A 24233-nucleotide genomic window follows, 5' to 3' on the forward strand; every position below is an offset into this window, starting at 1 on the left:
TTTGTAAGATGGGTAGATGTGGCACTTTGGGATGTGGCAGTGCTGGGTTAGTGGTTGGACTCAGTGATCTTAGAGGTCTTTTCCAGCCTAAATGATTCTATGACTTTGAAATATTCTGTTTACTTCCAGTAAGAAGCAGAATTCTATCTCTGCTCTGTCAAAGAGCTTAAAATGTACCAGAGTCTCTCTTCTAGCAGCATTTTCTTAATTAAAAAATTGTACATAAAACATAAAGGAAAACCAAATGTCTCAATTATGTCAAACTTTGCAAACAGAAAATTGGGAGAAGTACATTAAGTCTTTATGCCTTTCCTATCACCTGTCATACACACTCCAGCACTCCTAAAGCCTCCTCATTGCATCTCTGATGGGTGCAGGGGATGCATCTGTGTGTTCTGTCCTCATTGTCCCTGAACTCTGCTGCAAAGCCTTACCCTGGTTTGATGTGCTCCCGTCTCAGCGGATTGACACACCTGTCACATGTGTGAGCTCATTTAGAAGCAATTCCAATTCCCCCCTCCTGCACTGCAGTAGCACCAACAGCTCCTGTGCTGGTGTGAGATGGGGTATGTGCTGCTCTTTGCAGTTCTGATTTGTGGGAAGTTAAAGCATCCTGGAGCAGTGGCCACAAAAACTCCTCAAACTTTTATAAGTTCATGAAGTTGTGATGAAATGTTGGCTGCGAAATTGCATCCAAAGGTCTATTTCATACTTTTTGAATTGGTGATGTTGGGATTTCTGCAAAATAAAACTTGCAGGTATTGTTGAACTGAAAATGCCTGAGAGATGAGATTCTGGTATCAGCTTGATAGAAGTATGCAGTTTTCACGGTTTGATGGGTAAAAAGCAGCCTGTCCTGTTATATTGCTATATAAATAAAATGGTACATGTTGCTGTAGGGTTTATTTTCTGACCCCATGCTGGTGCTTGGACCATATTCAGCTTTTTACAACAAAGAAGCGAAATAAAACTGTACCTGAAGATTTAATGGTAACAAGCCTCTCTCCTGAAAGCTGTAAATTAGGCAGTGGCAATTGCCAGGCGAGGTCTCAGCTGTTTCAGGTCATGTCCCTGTGTGTCATTTCTTTATTTCCCTAAGTGAATGTGCTGTGGTTTTGAGAAGCTGAGCACTTCATGGAACTGGTGTTGGTCTTTTCTCTGTCCATATTAGTGTCAGTGCTGCAGTCCAGCTGGAACTGCACAGCTGCTTTCTCTCAAAGTGGTACCTCATGTGGTTCAAGGCTGTATTTGCTCTCTGTCTGAAATCACTGCTTTGTAACTGTGTCGAGAAAAGCAGTAAGTACTTCGAGGCATCTGGAATAGCTAATGCTTCACAAGTGTACAAATCAATGTACACAATCAAGGTGCCTCATAAAAGCCCAGTGCCTTGAGGATTAACTGGTGTGTGAGAAAGTCAGGCATCGTATTAGAAGTTTAATATCCCATAGTAATAATCAAGATGACCATATTGCTTAGCATGTTCTAATTCAAACTTGTTGGTATGTGTTATAACTCAGGGCTGATGGCATGTATGAAGCACTGTGTGAGAGAGAGGTCAGGACAGAACGAGATCCCAGCACATGGCCCTGTGCTCTGAGTCCCCACTGCACCTCAGGGCCCTTCTGTGTGGTTTATGGAATGTGCATTTCTTCTGGATTCCTTAAGTAAATAAAGTATGTGAATAAGAGGCTGGCAGGCAGACAAGGTTACACTGCATACCTCTAGGAACTGCTTATTCTGGTGTATAAATCCAACAAGGAGAAACACTTTTAAAAAAGATGTTTTGATTCTTGCAGATGAGGGTATACCCACTTGCTTTTCAGCACCACGTTTCAACCTTTTTGTTGATTTTGTGAACCATTTCTTGTTCCTCTGAGGCTTTGTCTTAATAATTGATATCCCTTAGTCTTAAAAACGGGTTTGCACTGGGCTGTGTTTCATTAGCAGTGTGCCATGTGCCTCCTTCACCCCCTGCAAAAACCAGAATAATTCTGAGCTGTGGGACCAGAAATGAAGCTCCTGTGCACTCTGTTCCATTAAATTTAGGAATTGCTCAGAGTCTGGGAGGCAGTCACTGCACAGTCCTTACTGAGTGTGAGTTCTGGGAGATCACCTGGTGCTCCTGGAGTTCAGCCTCACTGCTGGAGGCTGGGAGGGGTGTGATGGGCCAGCTCCCTGCTCAGTGACCAACTCTGCCTGCAGAGGAGTTCCTGCTTTTGATGGTGAGAATTTGCAAAGGTAAAGGTAACACAAGAGTCTTGTTGACAATGAAATGTGGTTCCTGCCTTACAGGATTTTTTGTTTGCATCTCTACATATGCAAATCTACCAATTCTTGGAATGAATTTCCTGTCTAAATCCCATCCAAATTGAATTCTGTGTATGTCAATATTACTAATACTTCACTAGTAAATAGGACATGAAAATTCACTGTAAAAAACCCACCCTTTGTACAGTGACTCTTCACACTAATAATTTAGTAGCTGGTTTTTATAATATTCTTTACTAATTTGACACGTCTACTCAATTTAAACACACTTTAAAAGACTGGGGAAAGATTTAAATGTAAAGAAAAACAACAGTGTACACTTCCAGTGATTCTTGAATTTTCAGACATTGACCTACTTTGTTCAATGCTGTTTTTCTTTAATCTTAGGGAGCTTCTTATCAGGGTGAAATGTGTCTAAACCTAAACCACAGTTTTTCAAGATTTCACTTCTTCAGATTTTCTACTTCTTCCTTTGATTTCTTGATTTCTGTTCCAAAAACAATAAAACCAAGTGTCCATCTTCCCACTCGCTTAGAAATGTTATATAGGCATTTAAGGTATATGTGCAAATATTTTATAGTGTGCCAGCAAGAGATCAATTTCCTTTGTTCCTCCCTAGCAGAAAACAAATGCAATGTTACTGTCAGCAAGGCTACCTATTATTCAACCTGATTTAGTCAAAAATAAACATTTTATTGTAACAATTTAGAATTTCTTGTCACTGCTTGGTGAACTCATCTCATGGAAATTCAAATGGGTACTATTGGTAGAGGGTTTTTATGATGTAGTGAGGTAGAACAGAGGATCAGAGTATAACACACCTTTCCCTGGGGAAACAGAAAAGCCAGCTAAATATACAAATGCTCTCAATTAGCCATGAGCACTTAGAGGGGAGACACTGAAAATGTCAGCTCACTGCTCAGCCACCGTCAGAGAGGAGCAGAATAGTGAGATCCTTTGGGAAAGGCATTGAGAAAAAGATAATAAATAGTATTATCCCAGTGTATAAATGCATGATGTTCTGGACTCTGGAATCCTCGTTATGCCTCTGGTCTGCCCATCCCAGGAGCTGAGGGGGTGACAGGGAGAACTTCAAGAAGGGCTGAACAGAGCAGAACTCCTCGGGCTGTGGAAGGGTTTATTCCGAGAGGCAACTGCGAGCACATTCAGAATTTCATCTTCAGATTAAACTCCACTATTCCTTACTAATTACCCAAGAGTAGCACATGTCTCCTCCTCTAGAATGTAGCCTAAATAATGCCATGTTTAACACCAGAAGCTGTTCATTGTGTCATAAATTACAACAGCATTTTAGTTTCTCATGAGAGGAGTGGCAGCTGTGGTGTTGTTTGTGCCAGGATGTGTGTGCTGAGGTGCTCCTGAGGATCAGCCTGCAGCAGGGGGACTCCTCTGCTCTGCACCCTGGCCCTGCTCCCTGTGGGAATGAGGAAGGGGAGTTTGGATGCTGAGGTTTGGAATGGACAGAGATAAACAACTTTGTTTCTTTGATTCTCATGAATCACAGAATCATAGAGTCAATTGGGTTGGAAAAGACCTCCGAGATCATCAAGTCCAACCCTTGGTCCAACTCCAGTCCCTTTACCAGATCATGGCACTCAGTGCCACGTCCAATCTCAGTTTAAAAACCTCCAGGGATGGGGAATCCACTCCCTCTCTGGGCAGGCCATTCCAATGCCTGAGCACTCTCTCTGGAAAGAATTTGTTTCTGATCTCCAACTTAAATTTCCCCTGTCAGAGCTTGAGCCCGTGCCCCCTTGTCCTATTGCTGAGTGCCTGGGAGAAGAGACCAACCCCCGCCTGGCTAGAACTTCCCTTGAGGGATGAGTGAGGGAAAATACAGATTTGGTTTGATTTTTTCCCCAGGGCTGTGTAGATTTCCAATTATCTGTTATCATGCACCAGTTCACCATCTGCAGTGTCATTTCCTGTTTGATGTGTGCATCTTGTTTCTGATTGCCCTGGTTTTCTGTGGGAGATTCTCCATGTGTGTTCAGAAAAATGCTGCCTTTTATTCAGTCTGTTTAAAAGCTGTCCCTTCTGTTTCATCACAACTTCTTACGAGCTGAAATCCTGATTCCACTAAGTCCACAATTCTGCCTAAATTCAATTTCTTTAAGCTCTTGTTTTTAAAGCCTTAGTTACTGCATAGATACCTGAATCCCAATAACACGCAACAAAGGGTTGCTGCTTTTTCAAAGTATTTGGAGAGATGGCTTTTTCCTCTCTGAATTTTCAAAGATCATTGCTAAATGGTGGCCAGATAGCTAATTAATTTTGCATTAGGGCATGTATTCTATGGAAATGGCATCTATATTAATAAAAAATGGTCTCATCTGATGGCCTTGGTGCTCTGGGAGACCTGTCCCAGGTCTCTTGGTGTGTAGAGATACTGTGGCTGCACTGGTGGTTCTGTCCCAGGAGCTGACTGTTATCTCAGCCATGTAGAGAACAACTTAGATTTCCTTTCAATGTTGTAAAAATAAGAATAAATGGAAATAGTCAGAGTCTTTGCACAGTGTATTCCTAAGATGAATGTTTCATTATTAAAGTGTGAAGGCTTTGAGGAACTTATGGAAGAGAATCCTTGCAATAAGGAAATGGTTTCCATCTTGTAAGCAAGTTTAAATTGGGGCTTTTTCTTGCAGTGAGAAGTGAGAATAGTTATGGTGAAAGGCCCTTGAGTGGGATGTCTCCTGGCATTACATCCCAGTGGTTGCCTTTGTTTGAAGAGAAAATAAAGATAAGAATATCAGCACTCTTGCTTGAAAACAGATCCTGAGTGAGATGTGTCTTTTAGAAATGTTATGTTTGAAATCCATTATGAACTTTTGAGCTGTGCAGGGGAAAGCCATCCTGATGTTAGGACTCTTGACCAGAAGGTTCTTAGCTTTACTGTATATTCTTTGCTATATATTTTCAACCCATGGTTCTAATTTTCTATTAAACTTTTTTAGGCAAGGCATGCAAAAATACAAATCCTAGAGTTTTCCAAGCATGTACTGAAAAGAAAAAAAAATAGAGAAGGCTAAAGCTGATTGGATCCTTCCTTTAGAGTCCATACAAATCCAGTGAGTCTGATGTTGTGGGAAAGCAGAAGCACCCTAGAAATTCTGTGGTACTTCTGGAAAATGCATTTAAAACAATATGCACACAAAAAGGAAGCAAAGGCCGTCTTCCTCTTGTACAGTGAATGAAAAATGATTGTACTGAAAAGAGCTCTTTAGGAAAAATGTGGGTGTTTACAATACCCCAAACTTCAACAGTTTAGATCTGTGCCACTTGTTGACTGACCCTTGTTCTGATGCTCATTGTCAGAGCCTCCTGGAACCTTTCACAGACACTGCATTTGAAGGGAGTGAATTTGTATTCACTGGTAATTGTTTATATATATATGCATTTATATATTTGTGCATTTGTTGTATAAATCCATGACAAATCTTTTTTTTTTTTACTTTGCCTGTGTTGTGGATTATTTTTATATGGTTGCTTTTACTTACAGTTCTGCAGTGGGCTGTGGGTGGCTTTATGCAGAATTTGTTACCTCAGGCAGACAAAATCTCTGTCTGGCGCCTTTCCTTCTGCCCCCAGTGCTTTTCCTCCGTATCCTTCAGTTTAGCCCAGAACAGAAGGGATTTTTAAGTACCACAAGACAGAAGCATTTATGTGATTCCTCAATGAGATTAGTCTGGAAAAATGGGGATATGAAGGATTTGGCAGAAATGTGGCTATGTGGAGGCTGCTGACTTTTTTATCCTTTTTTGACTATTCCAGTTTATGCCTCCCACTGAAGTGGCAGCTGGAATGCTGAGTCACTGGGGGTGTGCAGGAGCTGCCACAGCCTGCTGTGCATTAACCTCGTTAGCCTTAACTAGATCCCTGTGTTTTGGAGACAGCCAAACATTTAGTTCAAATTTAAACAAGCAGTTTCACAACTGAAATACATCCTGATTGAATACTCTGCTGTTGCTGAAGGTGCAGCTAACACAGCAATTAGCAGAGCCCTGACCTTTCTTTACAGAAGCCTTCTCCTGGCAGGCGTGGAGTTTCCCCGTGTTCCTGGGGTCCTGCTGCCTCAGCCATTATCCCTTTGCTGGTTTGCATGCCCACGGGAGCTGGTGGCTGCACATGTTGATGTGCTGTGCTGGTTGCTTGGTTGCAGTGCCTCTGCCTCCAGCACAGGCAGGGGGATGCAGGGTGGCCACAGCTGTCCTCAGCCTGGTCATTGTGCTTATTTCAATCTTTTCATCCCATGTTCTTGTGACTTCAGCAGTGTGCTGGTTTAAAGGGAAACTGGTGGGAGAAATGAACCCAACTCGAGAGATTACGAGTCAGTTAAAATTTGATATAAAAGATTGCTATAATACAATGATACACAGAAAAACTGATTCTAACCCTCAAAGAACAGATGAGGAACCCAGCACCCTGGGCATGAACAGGATGGCGCTCAGCAGCCCCTGTGCTGAGCCCCATGGAGGCCCTCTGAGTGCAAAGTAACAGGAAAGGAAATTGGTGAGGATGATGGTCACACTCTGGCCGAGAGTGGTGGTCACAATCCTGTCAAGGTTCTGGTTCTCCTCTGGATCCAATGAGTGGTCCCAGAAGTCCCCAAACCCCAGGATTATCCATGCTCAGGTTCAGGTGGGAATGCCCAGTCCCTCCCCCAGGGTGGGGAGTTCTACAGTGGGTGATCTGACTCTGTGAGTGAGTCAGGGGGTTTTTTGGCACCTTTGATGGTCTGGGTCATGGCAGCTGCCTGGGGTGCCAGTCCCTGATGGCCCATGAACAGACATGGACCCCCAGGTTGGTGTGAAGGTGCTGGTGCCTCCCTGGGGGTCAGTTACCACCCGCAGTCATTGGTATGAGTAGACTCCCCAGTCTCACAGGGCTCTTTCACACCCAGTTTGTATTCTGAGGGGTCAGGTGTGCCCTGGGCAGCTGCTGCAAATGTCCATTGTTACCAGTCCATGAGAAATGCCACAGAGGTTGTAGAACACACGATTTGGTCATACCCACACAGTGATAAGCTGGTCCTGGCCCCTGTAACCAGGACAAACAGAAAATGGTCTGTGTTTTCCCAGTGTACTATGACTAGATTCTTCTCTGGGGTTTCAGGAAAAAGGAGATAGTGTGTTTGCTGATATCAGTGTGCTTCCAGACCAGCCTTTGCTTCTCCACAATGCGGTCTTCTGCTATTTGTAGGATGCATTGGTGCTTCTTGTAACAGGATGTGCAATTAACCATCCTGAAATTATTTTCTGGTGAATTAACTTTGCTTTTTACGTGATTGGTATCTCTCTAAGGCTACATAGTATTGAAATGAATTCTGTCACCATCAAGATAAACTTATTTTTGTTGGGTTGCTGGTGAGCAAAGCAGAGATAAGTATAATATTTGTCTCCCATGACTGTGCAGGTACTTTGGGGTACCACTATCCCCATGTAGGCATTAGACCTGCAGTGCTGTGTGTGGCCTTCTAGGCCAATGTGCAGAATCATCCAGCACAGGTGATGGGGACATGTTTGGTACAAGGCAGACTAATTTCTTGCACGTGCTTCTGGGGACAGGTGGCTGTTCTCAGGTGGAGCCTAAGGAAGAAGTGAACTTCATAGCTGTTTCTTCACAGGAGGGCCTGACTCGGGTGGGAACTCAGAAAGTTTTCTTTACTGTTTTGGAAAACTGTGTGAAAGTCTTTGGAAATTTTAGATGGGTTTTATCCAGAAGGAAAATGTTAAGTTTAAACGTCTAGTTTGGTGACATCACCTGTATCTTGGTGGCTACAAAACAGGCCAGGGAAGCTGAAGCTTCAGAGATGATGTGTCCCTTCATACCTTACCTCTGCTTGCAGGAAGGATAAATGGAATAGAAAGAAAATGAGCAGTTGTCATTTGATTCTTGCTTCTTTTTTTTTCCCAATGGAAAATTGATATCCTCAAATTTTCTGTAAAATCCTTAGTATTTGAGGATTTCAGAAGAATGACAAATAGTAAAGAAAAATTGAATCTTGTAGTATCTTGTAGTATTTTATAGAAGGTAAAAAAGAGCCACAATAAACTAATGGACTTTGTGGCTTTACCACAAGGCATGGAATATTTGCAACAACAATCAGGAATTCTGAGTCAGAGAAATATTAATGCTGATGATAAGCAAAGAATGGTTCTGCCATTGAAACTGTCTGAAATAGGAGCTGATCCTGAAATAGATACTAATAATCCAGGGAATAAGAGTTGAGTCAAGGATTGCATCCTACAGTGCTGCCCTTCTCACCAAGCCTTCCTTTTTATCTGTGATCATGACCTCATTTTATAGCAAATAGAAGTCAGAGAGATGGATGACTTCAATCAAAGGTAATGATGACAGTTTAATTCCTGAGCGTGGCAGCTTATTTGTTTATATGTACATGTATTTATGTGTGTATAAAAAAGGATAGAAGTTACTTTTGGTTTTGTATTTTAGAGCCCCTTTCTTGTGCTTCTCATTTTCAGCTACAAGAGAAATTGTCAAAATAAGATACGACTTTGGGCTTTTTGTCTCGGCTCTCCCCTCCTTGGTGCTTTGGAATGATGCCGTGCAAGTTCTTCTGTGCCAGTTTTATTTGCTGCCAGTATTTACCAGAACATTAAAGAAAAGCAGGTTCTGTCTGATGTGCTTGAATGGGAATTTTGGGGGAGCAATGTGTGTAGGGAAGCAGTGTTCTGTGCACATCAGTCACAGTCTCCTTTGAGTTTCAGCAAAACCAGAGCCTGCTTTCCAGGGTGAACACCCAAGTTTTCCAAAGGATGGTGCCTCCGAGGGCGCAGGAAACCCAAAAAACTTGCTAATTGCAGAATCTTAAGGATTTTTCATCCAGGTGAAAATATTTTTGTATCCTGACAGAAAATCAATGCTTTCCCATTCTTGTTAGGCCTGTAGCAACATCAAGTGTAGACATCCCTGCACCAGGGAAAACTTCATTTAAAGTTCCCATCATTGCTCCTAAGAAATCTTGGAAGTCCTTGTGCAGATGAGGTATCCTTGGTCCTCCTTGTGCTGAGAGCATCAGGATGGCTCATGAAGGGCAGGTTCCCATGGTCAGATTTGTTGCTAACTCTTTAAATTATATCAGCTTTGGGAAAAACTGACCTCTGTATAAAGTATGGCTGTGGGAAAGCAGCTTTATCAGTGCTAAATCTTCTGATATTTGCAGCATCTGTACATCTGCAGGAATGGTAAGCACAGGGATTTACATTGTCGGAGCCCTACAGCAACACAGCAGACTATCATCTCATGGGTATTTTGGCAAAACACATTTGTTACCACTGGGAAATCTTGTGTTTATTCTTGAGGTGCTGAGAAGGTGGCACTGACTAATTGTGGCAGTGGTTTGAGTAGGAATGTTCTCGTGTGTACACACATGAGCCTATCAAAGGCATTCTCATTATAATCTGAAAACTAACACATGAAAGATAATGGCAATTGAGAGTAGGGAGAGGAGAGAGAGGTTATGGAGAGGGTGTCTCCTTTAAAAAAAGCATAATTGAGCTTCAGCTGCCTTCAAAGCCCTTCCTTGGAGGGCAGCTTGATACTTGTTGTGTCTGACCCAGCAGTCTGAGCACCACAAGACTGAGGCAGCAAAGATTGAGCCCGTGGAACAGTGTCTGAAAAGATGAAGGGGAGAGCAGGCAGCCCTTGAAGAGCCCCAGCATTCCGAACATGTAAGGCCTCTGAAAATTGGCAAGGAGCTGAAGTGAATTGCTAAGCAGAGCTGGGGACCAGCATAAACTAACAAGTACAAATGCAAGCCTGAATTTATCAGCTGAAGACAGGCACATGTGAGAGTGTGCGTGGATTTCCTGCTAAGAGCAGAGAGTGAGCGGGTGATAAATTGCTTTGATGCTCTTTAAGAGAAAATAGTCACAATCCATATCATTTTGCTGTCAAACGTATTTGAAAAATAGAAAACATGTTGGATATATGTTCTGCAAGTAGTTATCAACAGTGTTCCAGAAGTATTTGGTTTAGTGGGTTCCTCAGAATTCACCACGCAAATCTGATGTGTCTTGAGTTCTCTTGGAATTGGCTGTCCTGTGCTGTGCTGGAGTGGGAGCATTGCTGGGGTGAGCTGGAGCCTGGCAGAGCCTGAGTTGTGCTGTTCTCAGGGGAGAGACTCTCCCAAAGGGCTGAGTTCAGTCTGCAAAAAAGAGTATTTTGCTCATGTTTTAGAGGCACTGCCTCCCTGTGATCTGTACAAAGCTAAATTTACCCCATAGTCCTTGGAACACCCTTATGCAAATCCTGATTCCAGGGAGGGATACCTTTCACCTTGCAGCACAGGGATATCAGCCTGATGGTTGCAGCTGCACAAAGGAGACTACCAAGAAGGGTTCCAGATTCTCATTGTTGTCCAGTGTATGGTTTTAAGAAAATTTGTTGCATCCTTTTGATCCTACTGAACAAAAATTGTCAAACAAGCAGTGCAAAAGTGTCAAACACTGAGGTTGCCTTTCTGCAATCCTACTGTGTGGAGGAAGCTCCTCATAATTGCAGGAGGGAGCGAGAAACTTCAGGGTCAGGTAGCTGATCACCTCTAACTGGTGCTTAGGAGAACAAAAAGTAGCAGGAGAGTGAAGTGTGGAGCTGTGGCAAATCTGTCTCGGGCAGCTGGATGAAAGCAAAGTACGGCCTGTTTGTGTGGGAAGCTCTTTGAGAGTGTGATTGGTGCTCTGAAAATGTTCCTGTGTGCTGTTAGAGAAGGAGGCAGCTCGGCACATGTTAGAACAAGAGCTGAACTGGGGGGTTAAAGGCCGGGCAGTGGGGCCCCTTTGGTGTTCACTTACCCTGTGTTTGGGATTATTACTGCTGGTGATGCACAGTGATGGAAAAGTTGGTCTTCACAGCAGGTATTTTTCTCTGATAATCCTCTTCATAGCTTTTTGTCTTAGCCATACTTTGCTTCCTCACAGATGCTTTTTTCCTTTTTCCTTCTGTTTTTAAACCTAAATAATCTGCTGTTGCCACACACATGTTGGGGAGTTTCAGAACTGGAGCGAGCCCATGGCTGACTCGCACACCAAGCCCCCAGTGCTCAGCCATTGCAGCAACTTGGTCACCCCTCTTGGCTTTCAGATGCCACAGCCTCTCGCTGCAAAGCTCCCTGCACCCCCTGAATTGTTTTATTCTCTTTGTCCCCACAGAGCATGACGAGTGTGGCAGTGGGCAGCACAGCTGCGATGAGAATGCCATCTGCACCAACACTGTGAGGGGGCACAGCTGCACCTGCAGACCCGGCTACGTGGGCAACGGCACCAGCTGCCGAGGTGAGGCTGCTCTGGGGGCACCCCAAACTGCCAGGCTTTGGTAAGGTTTGCTGACAGGCACCTGCCTTCTGGTGGCTCACGGTGGGTGCATCCCACACTGATCTGCTTTGAGGCTGATCATCTGGCAAATGGAGCACACACAGGGGATGGGGATTTATTTGGGCAGCACTTCTTAGCAAGATGGAAATATTTATGGAATGTCAGAAGGAAAGAGCTCTTCATTTACTGCACTGAACACTGTCATTTGAGCTGGGATAATTCAGCTTTTAAGGGATGTTCATGTTTTAGAAACTGTGGATGGTATGTGCTGTCACCTTTGGCTGTTACGTTTTGATGACATGCATGTCAAACTAGGATAATTGTCTTTTATGCTAACATCAGATGGTTGTTACTTGACTACCTGCCTGAGATACTTTTTTTACATATAAATTTTTTAATGTGTACTTTGCAGATTTCTCAGTTACATAAACAAGAAATCTTAACAGCCAGCCATGCTTTCTGTGAAGTGGTAGGTCATTTATTTAGGGTGGGGTTTATGTTTTTCCTTCAGTAGAGAAAGAGAAACAAACATCTCATAAAGGACAAAGGAGGGAATGCACTAAATAGGTGGATTAGTGAGGGCTGTGTCTTGAACTACTATTGAGTTGTAACTCATTCATTTATGAATTACACTTGTCTCATAAAAAGCTGTATTTTATCTTGTCTGGGGTTTCATACTTTCTGTCTTTCTAAACAGAATTACAGTAATAGAAAACTAACTTTTAGGTTTGTTTGGGTTTTTGGGGGTTTGTTTTTGGTTTTTTTTAATGACAACTATTGAAACTGAGGAACGTGCTGGAGAAAATGTTCTGTGCAGTTTGGGGCACAAGAGGCTGGATTTTAATTTTTCAGTCTGTTATAAATTGTCCAAGCAATTCCTTAAAGAAAGATTGATGTCATTGCTGCTTCAAGCTGAAGTCCTTCACCAAGATCACCCTCTCAGCAGCTGAATTAGCAAATACCATCACACTGATAGGATTTCCTTTGCGTGCTTTCCACCCATGCAAGAACACCCCTGTATTTGAAACTAAAATAGTTTGCAAGGATTTAAGAAGGAATAGAAAAAGGTTCTGAAAATGTTGGGCAAGTTAAACGTCACTACTGAAGGTCAGCAGGTGGGAGGGAGGAACTCACTGCAGTGTGTTTTGAGTCTTTGATTACACTAAATATACACTGCAGCACAGACAGCTTTAGTTTCATGGAAGTCTGAGTAGTGAAGAGCCTGACTGTGATATTTTCTTTTTATTATTATCGTAATATTGATAATATTAATTATATTTCTTTGAAAGGGTTATATTTGAATTAGTTAAGAAAATATGTGGTTTTGCACAGGTTCCCTTCATTTGCATATCTGGATATTTGGTGTAGGGTCCCAAAAACTCCAAGTGAAACTCGTACTGAATATTTATTAACCAGCAATGTAGTAATGAAATTTCACTGCAAGAATGCAGTGATGTTATTACTCTCAAAGTTCTGTTGAAATCTGAGTTTCTACAATATATATTCTTATGTATAAAAATATCAGGTATTGTGTATATATTTTTAGAGTGCTTTGAGTTGCACATGCAAATGTAGTTATAAACTTGGTTGTAATAATGCCAAGGTTGTGGGTTCAATCCCCTGTGTGGGCCATTGGCTTAAGAGTTGGACTCGATGATGCTTGTGGGTCCCTTCCAACTCAGAATAGTCTGGGATTCTGTGTGAACTGAGATTCTGTGATAGCTGCGTTTTTGAGGTGGATGTACAAGGAAATACAGGAAACTGTGCTTGTGTATTCTGACTGGGAACCATAAATTGGAAAGAAAACTGGAGATTATAGAGAGGGGGTTGCAGTCTAACAGTTGTTAAAGTCACAGGGCTAAGAACAATCCAGCACTGCATGGAATCCTCATTCCTGCAGTCCAAGTACTACTGGAATTGTCTGCACTTTAGCAAATTCTGAACCACACAGTGCAAAGTACTGACTGGAATTTCTCAGCCTGTGGTTCTGTGGTGACTTGAGGTTTGCACAGGTTTGGATGCCAGTTGAAGAGCTGTTCCCATTCTGCCCATGATGGTAGCAGGAACTCCACCTTTGCATCCTTTCTTTGCCAAGTGTAACAGTGACAGGTTATGGGTCACCTGTCCCAGCAGTTCCCTGGGGGTTGGCCCAAGGACAGAGGTGTGGACATGGCAGGACAGCCATAAACTGCCCATGTTGGCCTGTAATGTCCTAGGGCTGTATCTTCAGGCAACAGAGATTGGAAAAAACCCGGATATAAGTCAAGGCGATACATTTACTGTAAAACCATTTGAAGGTAAGATAAATATTTCTATTCTCCTTGAGGCATCTCTGAGTGCTTCATAAATGTTTGCATGTTATGGGTGTGTGTACACACAAAACAATCGTTCCAACTGCTACTGAAATAACACAACTCTGTAGCTCAGTAGGAAATCATATGAATATTGTTCAGCCAAACCATAAATAGAAAAATGATGATTTTATGATGAGAGAAAAGGACTGGCTTTGTGTATGATTCTACAGTCTATTTCAGCACTCTATCTCAGCAATGTTGTAAAAAACATTACGCATCTTCTTTGGTTTTAGTGAATAACACTGTGATAGTCTTTATAAAAACCCCCAGAATACTGTTATTGGTGTTTTAGGAAAGAAAACGTGTAGTTGAATTAAATTGTGTTGTGAACTACTGGTAAATATAATGTGATTACTCTGGCTAGAATTTGTGTTATTTGCAGTTTTTGAGAAAACTGTGGAGAAATAAAAGGGACAGAAATGATACAGACATGAACATTATGATTGCTGGGGAATTAGAAATAAAAGCAAACAACAAATATTGAAGAGGAAATGAAATGTTTTTTAAACCTGTACAATCAGGCTGTCATGGATTTTGAGTAGCAGAAAATGTTGTGGATAAGGAATTGTGTTACTGTAAATGTAGTAGATTGGACTCTGGAATTAAGGACTGGATTGTGTCAAGGTAGATGTGGAAACTTCTTCTCCCAGGAAGTGGGTGGGCACTGAACAGGCTCCCCAGGGCAGTGATGGTGGCACCAAGCCTGGCAGACTTCAAGAAGCATTTGGACAGTGCTCTGAGGCACATGGTAGAATCCTTAGGGTGTCCTGCACTGGCCTAGGGTGAACATGGTGATCCTGAGGGGTCCCTTCCATCCCACTGTGTTCTGTGGTGAGATTTCCTAAGGATGCTCTCAATTCCTCTGTAAGAAGTGAAATGCTTTATCACCTCAGACAGATACTGAAACTGTGGCAATGGATGAGAGCAGAACAAATCTGAGATGAGCTGAAATGACAAGTCATGACAATGCTGTGCCATCACCACTCGTGAACTGGACAAAACAACGAACCAGAATCAGGTTATATCTTGGGATTTCTTCAGAAAAGTCTAAGTAAATTCAGGAGATCTTTTCTGGAAGAAATCACAGCATCAAAGGCAGAGGACAAAGATATAACTAGTTGGATAAAGAGAGATTCTGAATCTAAGGATTTGTGAAGTTATTCTCTTGTGTGAGTGAAACTTTGAAAAAAATCAAAATATGTAAAAAGAGCGATTCAGGACGTAGAGAAGGTTGTGGGTGGGTAATGGAGACATGCCATGCCCTTTTGCTTGAATTCTGTAATGAATTGTAGAATTCCTAGGTGAGGGTGCAATAAGGACAATTGGAGCAATTTCACTAACCTTCAGGAGAGGATTTAATAGTGCAGCATAAAGGCTGCATTTAGGGTAGAAGGGAAAGGTGATAAAATTGCTTTAGCAACTGAATGTTCTAGTTTAAAAAGTTGTGCTGGGCTCCCTGGTACAGCACAGTCCTTTGCAGTGTGCCTGTCAGCATGGACCTTGTGGGCAATCAGTGCTTATGGCAATGGGTGGATGAAAGAAGCTTCAGTTTGCCAGGACAGCCAAGTTTATGAATAACCCACCACCTGGGGACAGGAGTGTGTGTGAAAGTAAAACTCTGCCATCCATAAAATGAGCAACACTCACTGCCATGGCTGTAGCTGAGGAACCAGGGGTATTGGATACAGAGAAAATTTCCACATTTAGGCTGTAGGCACTCTTGGTCTGTGTGTTGCAGTGTTTGTGTGTGTAATCCTGGCAGGGCTTGAGTCTGGGAGGGCGGGAAACATGCAGGGAAAATGGCTTGCTCTGCTTTTTTGTCTTGGTACCTTCTAGTTCCAGTTGCACTTGGCAGCCTTGCCCCACACGCTGTGGGAGGGACATGCTGAAGTTGTGTGTGCCATTTGTTTAAAACATCAAAGACTTCCTGCCCCACAGTCTGCCCTGCCTTAGTGGGAGGAAAGGAGAACACTTGCTGTGGGATGTATAGTCTCACAGCTTAACAGAGTTTAGCACAGAGCTTGTGCCACAGACTGAAGGCAAAGCTAAGAAAACAAGGTGTTTTGAAGCATCATTAGGTTTCCTAAAATAATTGATGTCCTTTGGGATTAAATGCCTTGAAAGAACAAAACTGCACCCCCCAGACTTTGTCAGGAACAACCTGCAAGTCGCCACTGAGGTTTTGTTGCAATTGGTTGGGGTTTTTTTGTGCCAGGAGACCCAGATGCAGTATCAAGCCTTGTCCTAACTCTTGGTATCTTGATCTAAATGTTTGCTTTAAAACGTGAATTCTGCCCACAGATGTCCTTATATACCATCAGAAAAATAGCAGTATATATTCCGATGGTAAACAGGAGCAGTTCTCTGGAAACACAAACAAGGTGTATTTGTTAATATGTTTCTCACATAGCTCTGCCATGGAGACTGAACTGAAGTCTAGCACTTAACCAAGTGCAAATAGTTTTCACTGTGCTTCTATATTTTACATGTATAATCTGTCTAACAGGTATATTTAGTGTGCTATTAATATCTCATTTAGTGGTGTCTACTCAAGTGCAGATTTATTAGAATGATTAAATGAAGTGGATTTAGTTACAATCATAAACCTTAAAGCAAATGTGTGCAATATGACTGATGCCTGGGCAGAGAAACATCAGGTATCGTGAAATAAAAATCAAACCAGTGTTTACTCTAATTAATATTCAGGCTGTGTAATGGTTTATTTCTGCCAGAGTATAGACTGTGATTATTTTTTCCCTGTTACATTCTCCTGCAACATTACACAGGAGACACTTAAGGGATTACAATCCAGTGTATGGTAGAGCCTTAAAGACTCAAGCCATTATTTTTAAGTGGCTCAGTTCTTTTGGTGTAATCTGAAACTTTGGTTTCCTAATTGCACTGTGGGTCCTTACATATTTTTGCCTTGGGATGTGTGTTCAGGGGTGTGGTTGTTACTGATGGACCTGGTGGTCACTTCAGGAATAACTTATTAGGAACACGGTATGAAAAGAAATCAGATTTTGAACAGATACTCTTATGTGGTAATGGGGGCAATCATATGGAGACTTTATTCCTAATACACCTGGAATGTTCCCTGACAACTGGAGTATGTCTCAGGTGTGACAATTGCTTCTGTCTGAGCTCAGTCAGTAAGTTGGCCTCTCTTACACTGTTTTAATCAAAATTTTCATCAAATGGACATGTTTAATTCAATGGCAATCTGAGAGCTCTCTTTCCTTGCTGTTTTCTATGTTTCCAAGCATGTATTTTTAAAGTATTTCTTAGTCTGAAATATATAAGATGTGCCCAACATGTGGGGAGTATAGTGATGGTGCAGTGAACAGATGATTAAAGAAATTTTCATGTGTTAATGAAACTTCACCTGCTATGAAAAATACTCGAGTATTTTAGTAAGAGCTAAAGAAGGAAAAAATCATCAATTTCTCTGGTTCTGTGCTGAGTTGTCTGCTTTATGTGTGTCCCTTTTGCACTGACCTCAGCAAAGCTAAGGCAGATTAACTTTAAATGCCAGCAGTGGGAGCCAGACGTGCTGGTATCTGATATTAAAGCACCTCAGATCACTGTGAGGTAACTGAGTGCCTCTCAGGTTTATGGGTTTTGCATATGTGTGTCTGCTGGAGGTGGAGTTGAAAGCCCTTATGAAGCACTGGGGTGAGTTATGAATAATATGTAGGCCAGGATGGGAAGGAACAAACATGTCTTTCCCTGCAGCCCTCGAGCTTTTTGAAGCTCTGAGGCTTTGAGTGGCTGATGTGCCTTAGCAGGGCTTTAATTGCTGTTTTGGTGTAATAGCATCTCATGGAAGAACAGGTGAGTTTTGAAGCATGCTGAGATTTTTATCTTCATTCTTCACAGTCTTGAGCCTTGTGTAGTTTTTTTATACCTAATGCATCGTGAATAAATCACTGCAAAAGCAGACAGGTGCATTCACATGCCTTTTGCTGTTCCTTGGCACGTGGAAAACACCATGGCAAGTGTGAGAAACTGGACAGTCACACTTCTTGGGTGAGGCATTCTGGATAGAACTGATTTAATAATTTTAAACCAGCATATATTTACACAAAGGTGCAATTAGAATTATTACACATTTTTTTCATTCTAAAACTAGCATTGCTGGACACAGAATCAAAATTGATTGAAGCCACTAAATTGTCGGTAGTCCTAAATCCACTGTGTTAATAAAAATGAAAATTTGAGATGTTAGTGTGTCTTTGTTCATGATTAGGTATCTATCAAGTGTGGTGTGTTCATTAGAGTTGTTGTGTTTGTGTTTGGATTTTGAGTTCTATAAACTTGCTTCGTGAATTTTTTGTCACATTCTTTTTAAACTTCAGTTTTACTGTTATTCTTGGTTTGTTTTTTGGAGTATAGTTATTTAAAATAATTCTGATGCAGTTAAGGTGATTGATGATAATTTTTTCTTGCCCTTAGCCTGTAGTTGTATAGATTTAGTTGTGTGAGGTGTTGTGTTTTGCCTGTAACCCCCATTCCTTTCCTGTCCCCCTGTGCTGCTGGCGGGGAGGAGGGAGAGCTGGGGAAGGAGGAGGGGTGGGGGAAGATTTATTAAGATCCCCAAGCTGAGTCTGTTTTGCCCGTGTTGGTAATCGGGGAGTGACTCTCCCTGTCTTCATCTCAACCCCTGAGCAGCCACTGTATTGTCTCTCCCTGCCCAGTTGTGGAGTGGATAGGGTGGATTTGCTGGGTGCCTGTCAAGCCCCTGCCCTGCATTAAGGGCTCAGCTCTGCACACCCACCCCTGTGCAGGCTGGTTTTACAGCCCCTCTGAGGGCACAGTGTTTGCTGGGGATTGGATCCTGTTCTGCCTCTGAGATGGTTCAAGGTGATTCAGAATGCACGTCAGTCATGGGAATAGCTCATTTAAAACACATGATTAATGGAACTTGTCAGAGTCCAGATCCTGATCTCTTTGCTGTCACAGGTTTTCTGACTGCTCTAGATTTCCAATTAATTGAAAAGGAGCGTAGCAGTGATTTGTGCTTGCTGGAGAAGTGGTCTGGTCCAGAGAACTGTTGTACCCGTATAAAAGGAAGCAAAACCTGTAGTTATTTGAAATGTTTTGAAACTTCATCTGACAGGTTTTTCTGCCTGCATAAGTGCAAAGGGCTCAGCAGAGCTACTCCTGAGTGTCTGTGAGGGCTCCCAGGTTCACATTCTGAGGGGCAGAGGCTCTCCCTGACCAAGTTGCTGGTTGTCTCCTCTGCTTTAGTTTACACTCACTGGTTTCAAGTCAGCAGCTCACTGCAGGGTCCTGGTCCTTGCAGCACCTACAAAAGAATTACCAGGGGGTGACAAGTTAACAGGTATGTCCCCCACAGTCTCCTGGGCAGTAAACTGGGTTGTGTAGAAGCAGGGGACTCTTACAGTAGTTACTGCTTTCTCTTTTAAGACAGTAGTTAATCAAAGCAAAAATATGAAATTTTACTTTATAATTGATGTCTGCTCCATACATTTTACTTACTTTCTACAACATGTTTGAGATCATCTTAATAATTCCTGGTTGCAGTAGAAGTGTCACCTCCCAGGTCTCTGTCACTGAGCATTGAGGAGCCCAGTCTGGAGCTTCCTGAAGCCAAAAAGCAGCTTTCAAATTCTACAGGAATGGTTCATTTGTGTTATATGAGCCAGCACTTTTTCTTTCTTCCTTCCTGTGGTATTGAAATCTAAAATCTGAACAGAAATTGTCAATCATTGGCCCTCAGACACAACCTTCATTGGAAGAACTCATTCACTCTGCTGCGTTGTTGAAAGTAGAGCAGGAGACACCGTGGTCAGTGGTTTGGTCTGAGGCACTGCCTGCTCTCAGCTTGGAATCCCTGTGGGGTGTGGAGCCCTGTCTGTTTGGGTCTGTCCCTCTCCTGACTGCTCTGGGAGCTTCACATGCAGTTATTTGGAACAAAGCACTTGTATTGTGATGTTAGGTGGGAAAACTCAGTTCATTAAGAACATCTGGAAACAATCATTGCCCCGAGCTGACTGCAGTGTGGGCTTGGCTCAGGGCAGCCACAGGAGCAACAGCAGCACAGAGTTCCCTCTCTTGTGAAATCACTCACAGTGTGCACCCCTTTCAAGGGTCATGTATGTGGACCAAGGACATTAAAAGGCAAGAAGATGCCAAAAAACATGACATGGTTTCTATTCCCTGCAGAACATAACCAAGCAGTATTGAAAACTGAATATAAATATCTTGCCTAAATGGAAAATAAGGGCCTTGCAGTTCCTGGTTTTGGCAGCAGTTTTTGGGCGCTCTGTGCTGTCACCCCAATGCAGAGAGAAGTAGCTTTTCACACAGCACATAATTAGAGAGCCCTTGGTGACAGGGTGTGAGGGTGCCAGGCACAGGGAAAAGCTGCCGTATGTCAGAAGAACAGCACAAGCAGCTGAGGGCACAGTATTAGGTTTGAGAAAGGTGGTGGGTAACCTTTAGTCACCAGATCCTTGCCCTGTTCTCCTCAGTGTTCCTTATGGGCTGTATTGGAGAGAGGATGCTGGGCTAACAGGCCCTCTGGAATAACCCAGCTGATTTATTTTTGTGTTCTGGCTGCAGTAATTATTAGAGCAATCCCTTTTGGTAAGGATAATATTGGCCATTTCTGTAGGTATGTTCTGTTTGTACAAAGGGGCTGTTCTTTGCAATAGCAGTGGAATAAACAGCAGCCAGAAAACTCCTTCCAGCCTTCTCTTCCTATGAAGTACATCAAGGAAACCATTTAAGTGACTTGTCAAATGTGCCTGATCCAGGATTGAGACTCTGTTCCTTGTCTGAAAGGTCTGTTCTTAAACCATTGGACTGTGATTTCTCCACGGACATTATCAAAAACATTTAAAAAAACCTGGAAGAATCAAACAAAAAGACTAAAATTGAGCATTTGGGGATGTGTAAAATTTAGGTTAACTAAAGTAATATAAGTCACATACATACAGTCCTTACTGGTCCAATCACAGGTGGGGTGGGGTTTTTGGTACCCGTCCCTCATTCAGTGCACGGTATAGACACATAAATCAGGGAAGGAGGTGAGGTATTGAAAGTAGGTGTTGTGTGTTCTGTCCCTATTAGCTGCTGTCCCAGTGCCTGTGCTGAATTTAGGACATTACCAGGTCCTCCAGAAATCAATAAATATTGTTTCATCAAGAGATGCTTTAGCTGCCCATACTCACCTCTCTGCTGTGGTGCAGAGGTTTAGTTGTTCAAGCAACTCTCCAGCTCCTCAGCCTGTAGCTCTCCACTCTTATTTTTTCCCATGACTTGAGGGGTATGGTATTGCTCTGTGTGGTGGAAAGGGGTTCAGTTCCAGGGTGCCGGGGGGGTGTTGCAGTTGCCTTTCCTCTCTGCAGCTCCCACAGCCCTCACTGCCTTCCCGTTCCCCCTGCTCCTCAGCTGCATCTTTCTTCTCTTTCTCTGTCCCCTTCTGGCTCCTGCACCATTGTGAAACATGGTGAATGCTCTAAGGTTATTAAGAGGGTGTGATTAAACATTCACACAGAGTTTGCCCACAGACATGGCAAAAGGCGTTATCTTTCAAATCTCTATGCCAAAATGGGGCCCTGGGACATGAGAGAGTTAGGAAAAAAAAAGTAATCTACCTGATACTTATTTTGAGAAACAGATGATTTTTTTTTTCTACAGTGCAGGTTCTGGTAGATTCCCACCACAGGAAAAACTTTCTTAAAATGGGTTTACTTGACCACAAGGCTGAAAATTATATTTTAGAGCAATAATGCTTGAATTGGCATGTCTGTAGGTATGGCTTACTGTGTTTGCATGAGTCACATGGCTTGGCTTCCTAGTTGTGGAGGTTGCATTTATTTTTTGAGCACTGGGAATGGCAAATCTGGAAGCCATGCAGGATGTTTGATGGGACAATTTGCATCTTTTTATCTGGAAAGATGCTCCAGTTCAAGTGTTTCACAGTGGTGCTGGTGTTTTAGTCTCTGCAGTGTGCTGAGAAGTTGAGGCACCCCTGTGTGTGCAGAGGGTTCTTACCTAAAGTGTTCCACAATAAAAATAATAAATGTGCCTATGCTAAGTGAGCATATGCTAAGGACAAGAGTAATGGCAAGCTTATACACCACACTGAGAATGGTACCTGAGAGAACCTTGCGCTGAAAAAGAATCTATTCTGGAACCTACTGGAAAAACCCAAATGATGCTGTGAAGATTGTATCATCAAAATGAATTATTGGGTGAATTCAACACAAACACTGCAAGAAGAATGTGAATTAAAATAGCTCTGAACACATTATGTGCAGAGGGAATTAGAAGGCAAAGTAAACCAAGTAGAGGTGGGAATTGAAGGTGTCCCGCTTTTTAGTGTAATTTAAAATTCAGCCATCCAAGAGTAAAAATGAGCAATTTGTATGTCATAAAACCTAAGAGGTTTTATTTAGGTATTCCTGAAGGGCCAGAGCTGTGTGACCCGTGTTGTTATTCTGTCAATAAATACTCAAACAACTTAGTGTGTCACCTTGATAGTGTTTGCAGTTTTACCTCACTTTTTTTTTTTTTTGGTTGGGAGTGTAAAGAGGGGAATTGTCAGGCTGGATTTTTTGAAGCCGAACTTCAAAACTGACTATTTATTTGAAAACTGGGTGCTACACTGGCACATCAGGAAGGGATTGAAATTTTAAAATGATGTAAAATTCACAAACATACCTTTTGTTTTTTAAAAAAGTAAAAGCAATGCACATCCATACCTGTGTGCACATCCACACTCTCTGTCTTCCACTGCAGTCTGTCGGTTCTGCTGGAACCTCAAGGGGATATGTGCCACCCATGGGCTGTGGGGAGCATGTGCTGCCACTGGTGAACAGGTTGGATACCTGTTCCCAACAGCCACTGTTGTGTTGTTAAAATATCCCCACCCATCCCCTTGAGCATCTGATTCCACAGTGTCTGGCGGCTTTGCCAGGGAGCTGCTGCCAGAGGAGAGCCCTGGCGATAGGAAAAGGCAGCCGGGTGTGGAGCTGCTGGAACACTTGCAGAGCTTAAGTAGGTAATATCCATTCCCCTGCATTAATTATGATGGTTTGTGGATGCTCATTAATATACCCCTTTTCTCACCCAGACATGGTTGTGCTGCTTCCCTGACACCTATTACTGCCTCCCTCTGAACAGAACAAAGGAAACAATTGTCATCTGGTATTGCCATGACAGACGTTCTTTCCCAATAAAAGCTGCAGGTAATCAAATCAGTCCTGCATGCACAGTGCACTGTTCCCTGAGCCTGGGAGAGAGACAAGGGAGAAAATCCTTAATGTGCTAATTTTACACCTGACTGAGCAAGGTGTGTGTCTAACTAAAAGTACGGGATTGACTCCAATGAGACTACTTACATAATTAGGCACTCAGTTTTTCAGTTTCGTGCTGAATGTGCTTTGCTGGGGTTATTCAGGTCAGAATAAATCCAGACAGCAAGGTGGGTGTCAGGGGGAGACTGAACTCATCATTTCTGGAGAAAGAAGAACTGAGTGGCTGAATCCACCTGTTGCTTACCTGTGAGTCCTTGCCAAATAGAGTGTGTTTAGAAGAAAATTTAGAAACAAATTTTCAGTGTTCTACTACAGAGAAGTAGTTGGAGCCTAAATAAAAATGAAAGGAAATCTATGAGGAATTGTCAATGGTTATTACCAAGTGATTTTCAGTTCTCCATTATTTATTTATACTTTTACTGTGTAAAAGCACTGGAAATCAGAAATAGCTCAGGTTTCATCCACTCAGCATTTCCACCTATTGTCTTAAATGTTCATCAGGTGAAAGTAAAATAATCAAATAAGCACCTGCACACAGCAGGAGAAGAGAACAGGCAATGTACTACCCAAGTCATGGCCATTTGCTGTAACCACTAACACAGGGAATTAGGCATCTTTGCCCTGGCTTTTCTGCTCCCGTGTTTCCCACTGGGTCAGTTGAGGGATAGGAGAGTAAAAGATGGGAAACCTCTTGCTTCCCTTGCCATAGTGTTTTCTTCAGAAAGAAATGGAGCTCTGGGTTCTTTTTGTAAGGTGAGGGTGCATTAACCCTTGTGCTTCCCAGCTCCCAGGCAGTGCTTCAGCAGCTGGCAGTTTCTCAGGGCACTGAGGATGGTACCCTGACTGGCATGGACCTGTGTGGCTGTGGTCTGGGAGCCCTTCATGGCAGGCAGTGCTTTTTGAGACTCCTGCAAGGCTCTCAGGGCACCTGGGCATGAGGACAATGGGGCTGGGAGCTTACACAGGTT

At 42.7% G+C, this 24233-nt stretch overlaps 1 protein-coding gene across 2 annotated transcripts in view; it reads left to right on the forward strand.

Moving 5' to 3' along the window:
- Nucleotides 1-24233, forward strand: part of NELL1 (neural EGFL like 1) — a 282113-nt gene that overhangs the window by 161991 nt on the left and 95889 nt on the right. For both annotated transcript variants that reach the window (XM_071559105.1, XM_071559104.1), the window contains exon 14: nt 11460-11582. In XM_071559105.1, coding sequence (XP_071415206.1) covers nt 11460-11582 — 123 coding nt within the window. The remainder of the gene's footprint in view (nt 1-11459; nt 11583-24233) is intronic.

The sequence above is a fragment of the Pithys albifrons genome, chromosome 6, assembly GCF_047495875.1.
Source record: "Pithys albifrons albifrons isolate INPA30051 chromosome 6, PitAlb_v1, whole genome shotgun sequence".
NCBI classification, from domain to species: Eukaryota; Metazoa; Chordata; class Aves; order Passeriformes; family Thamnophilidae; genus Pithys; species Pithys albifrons.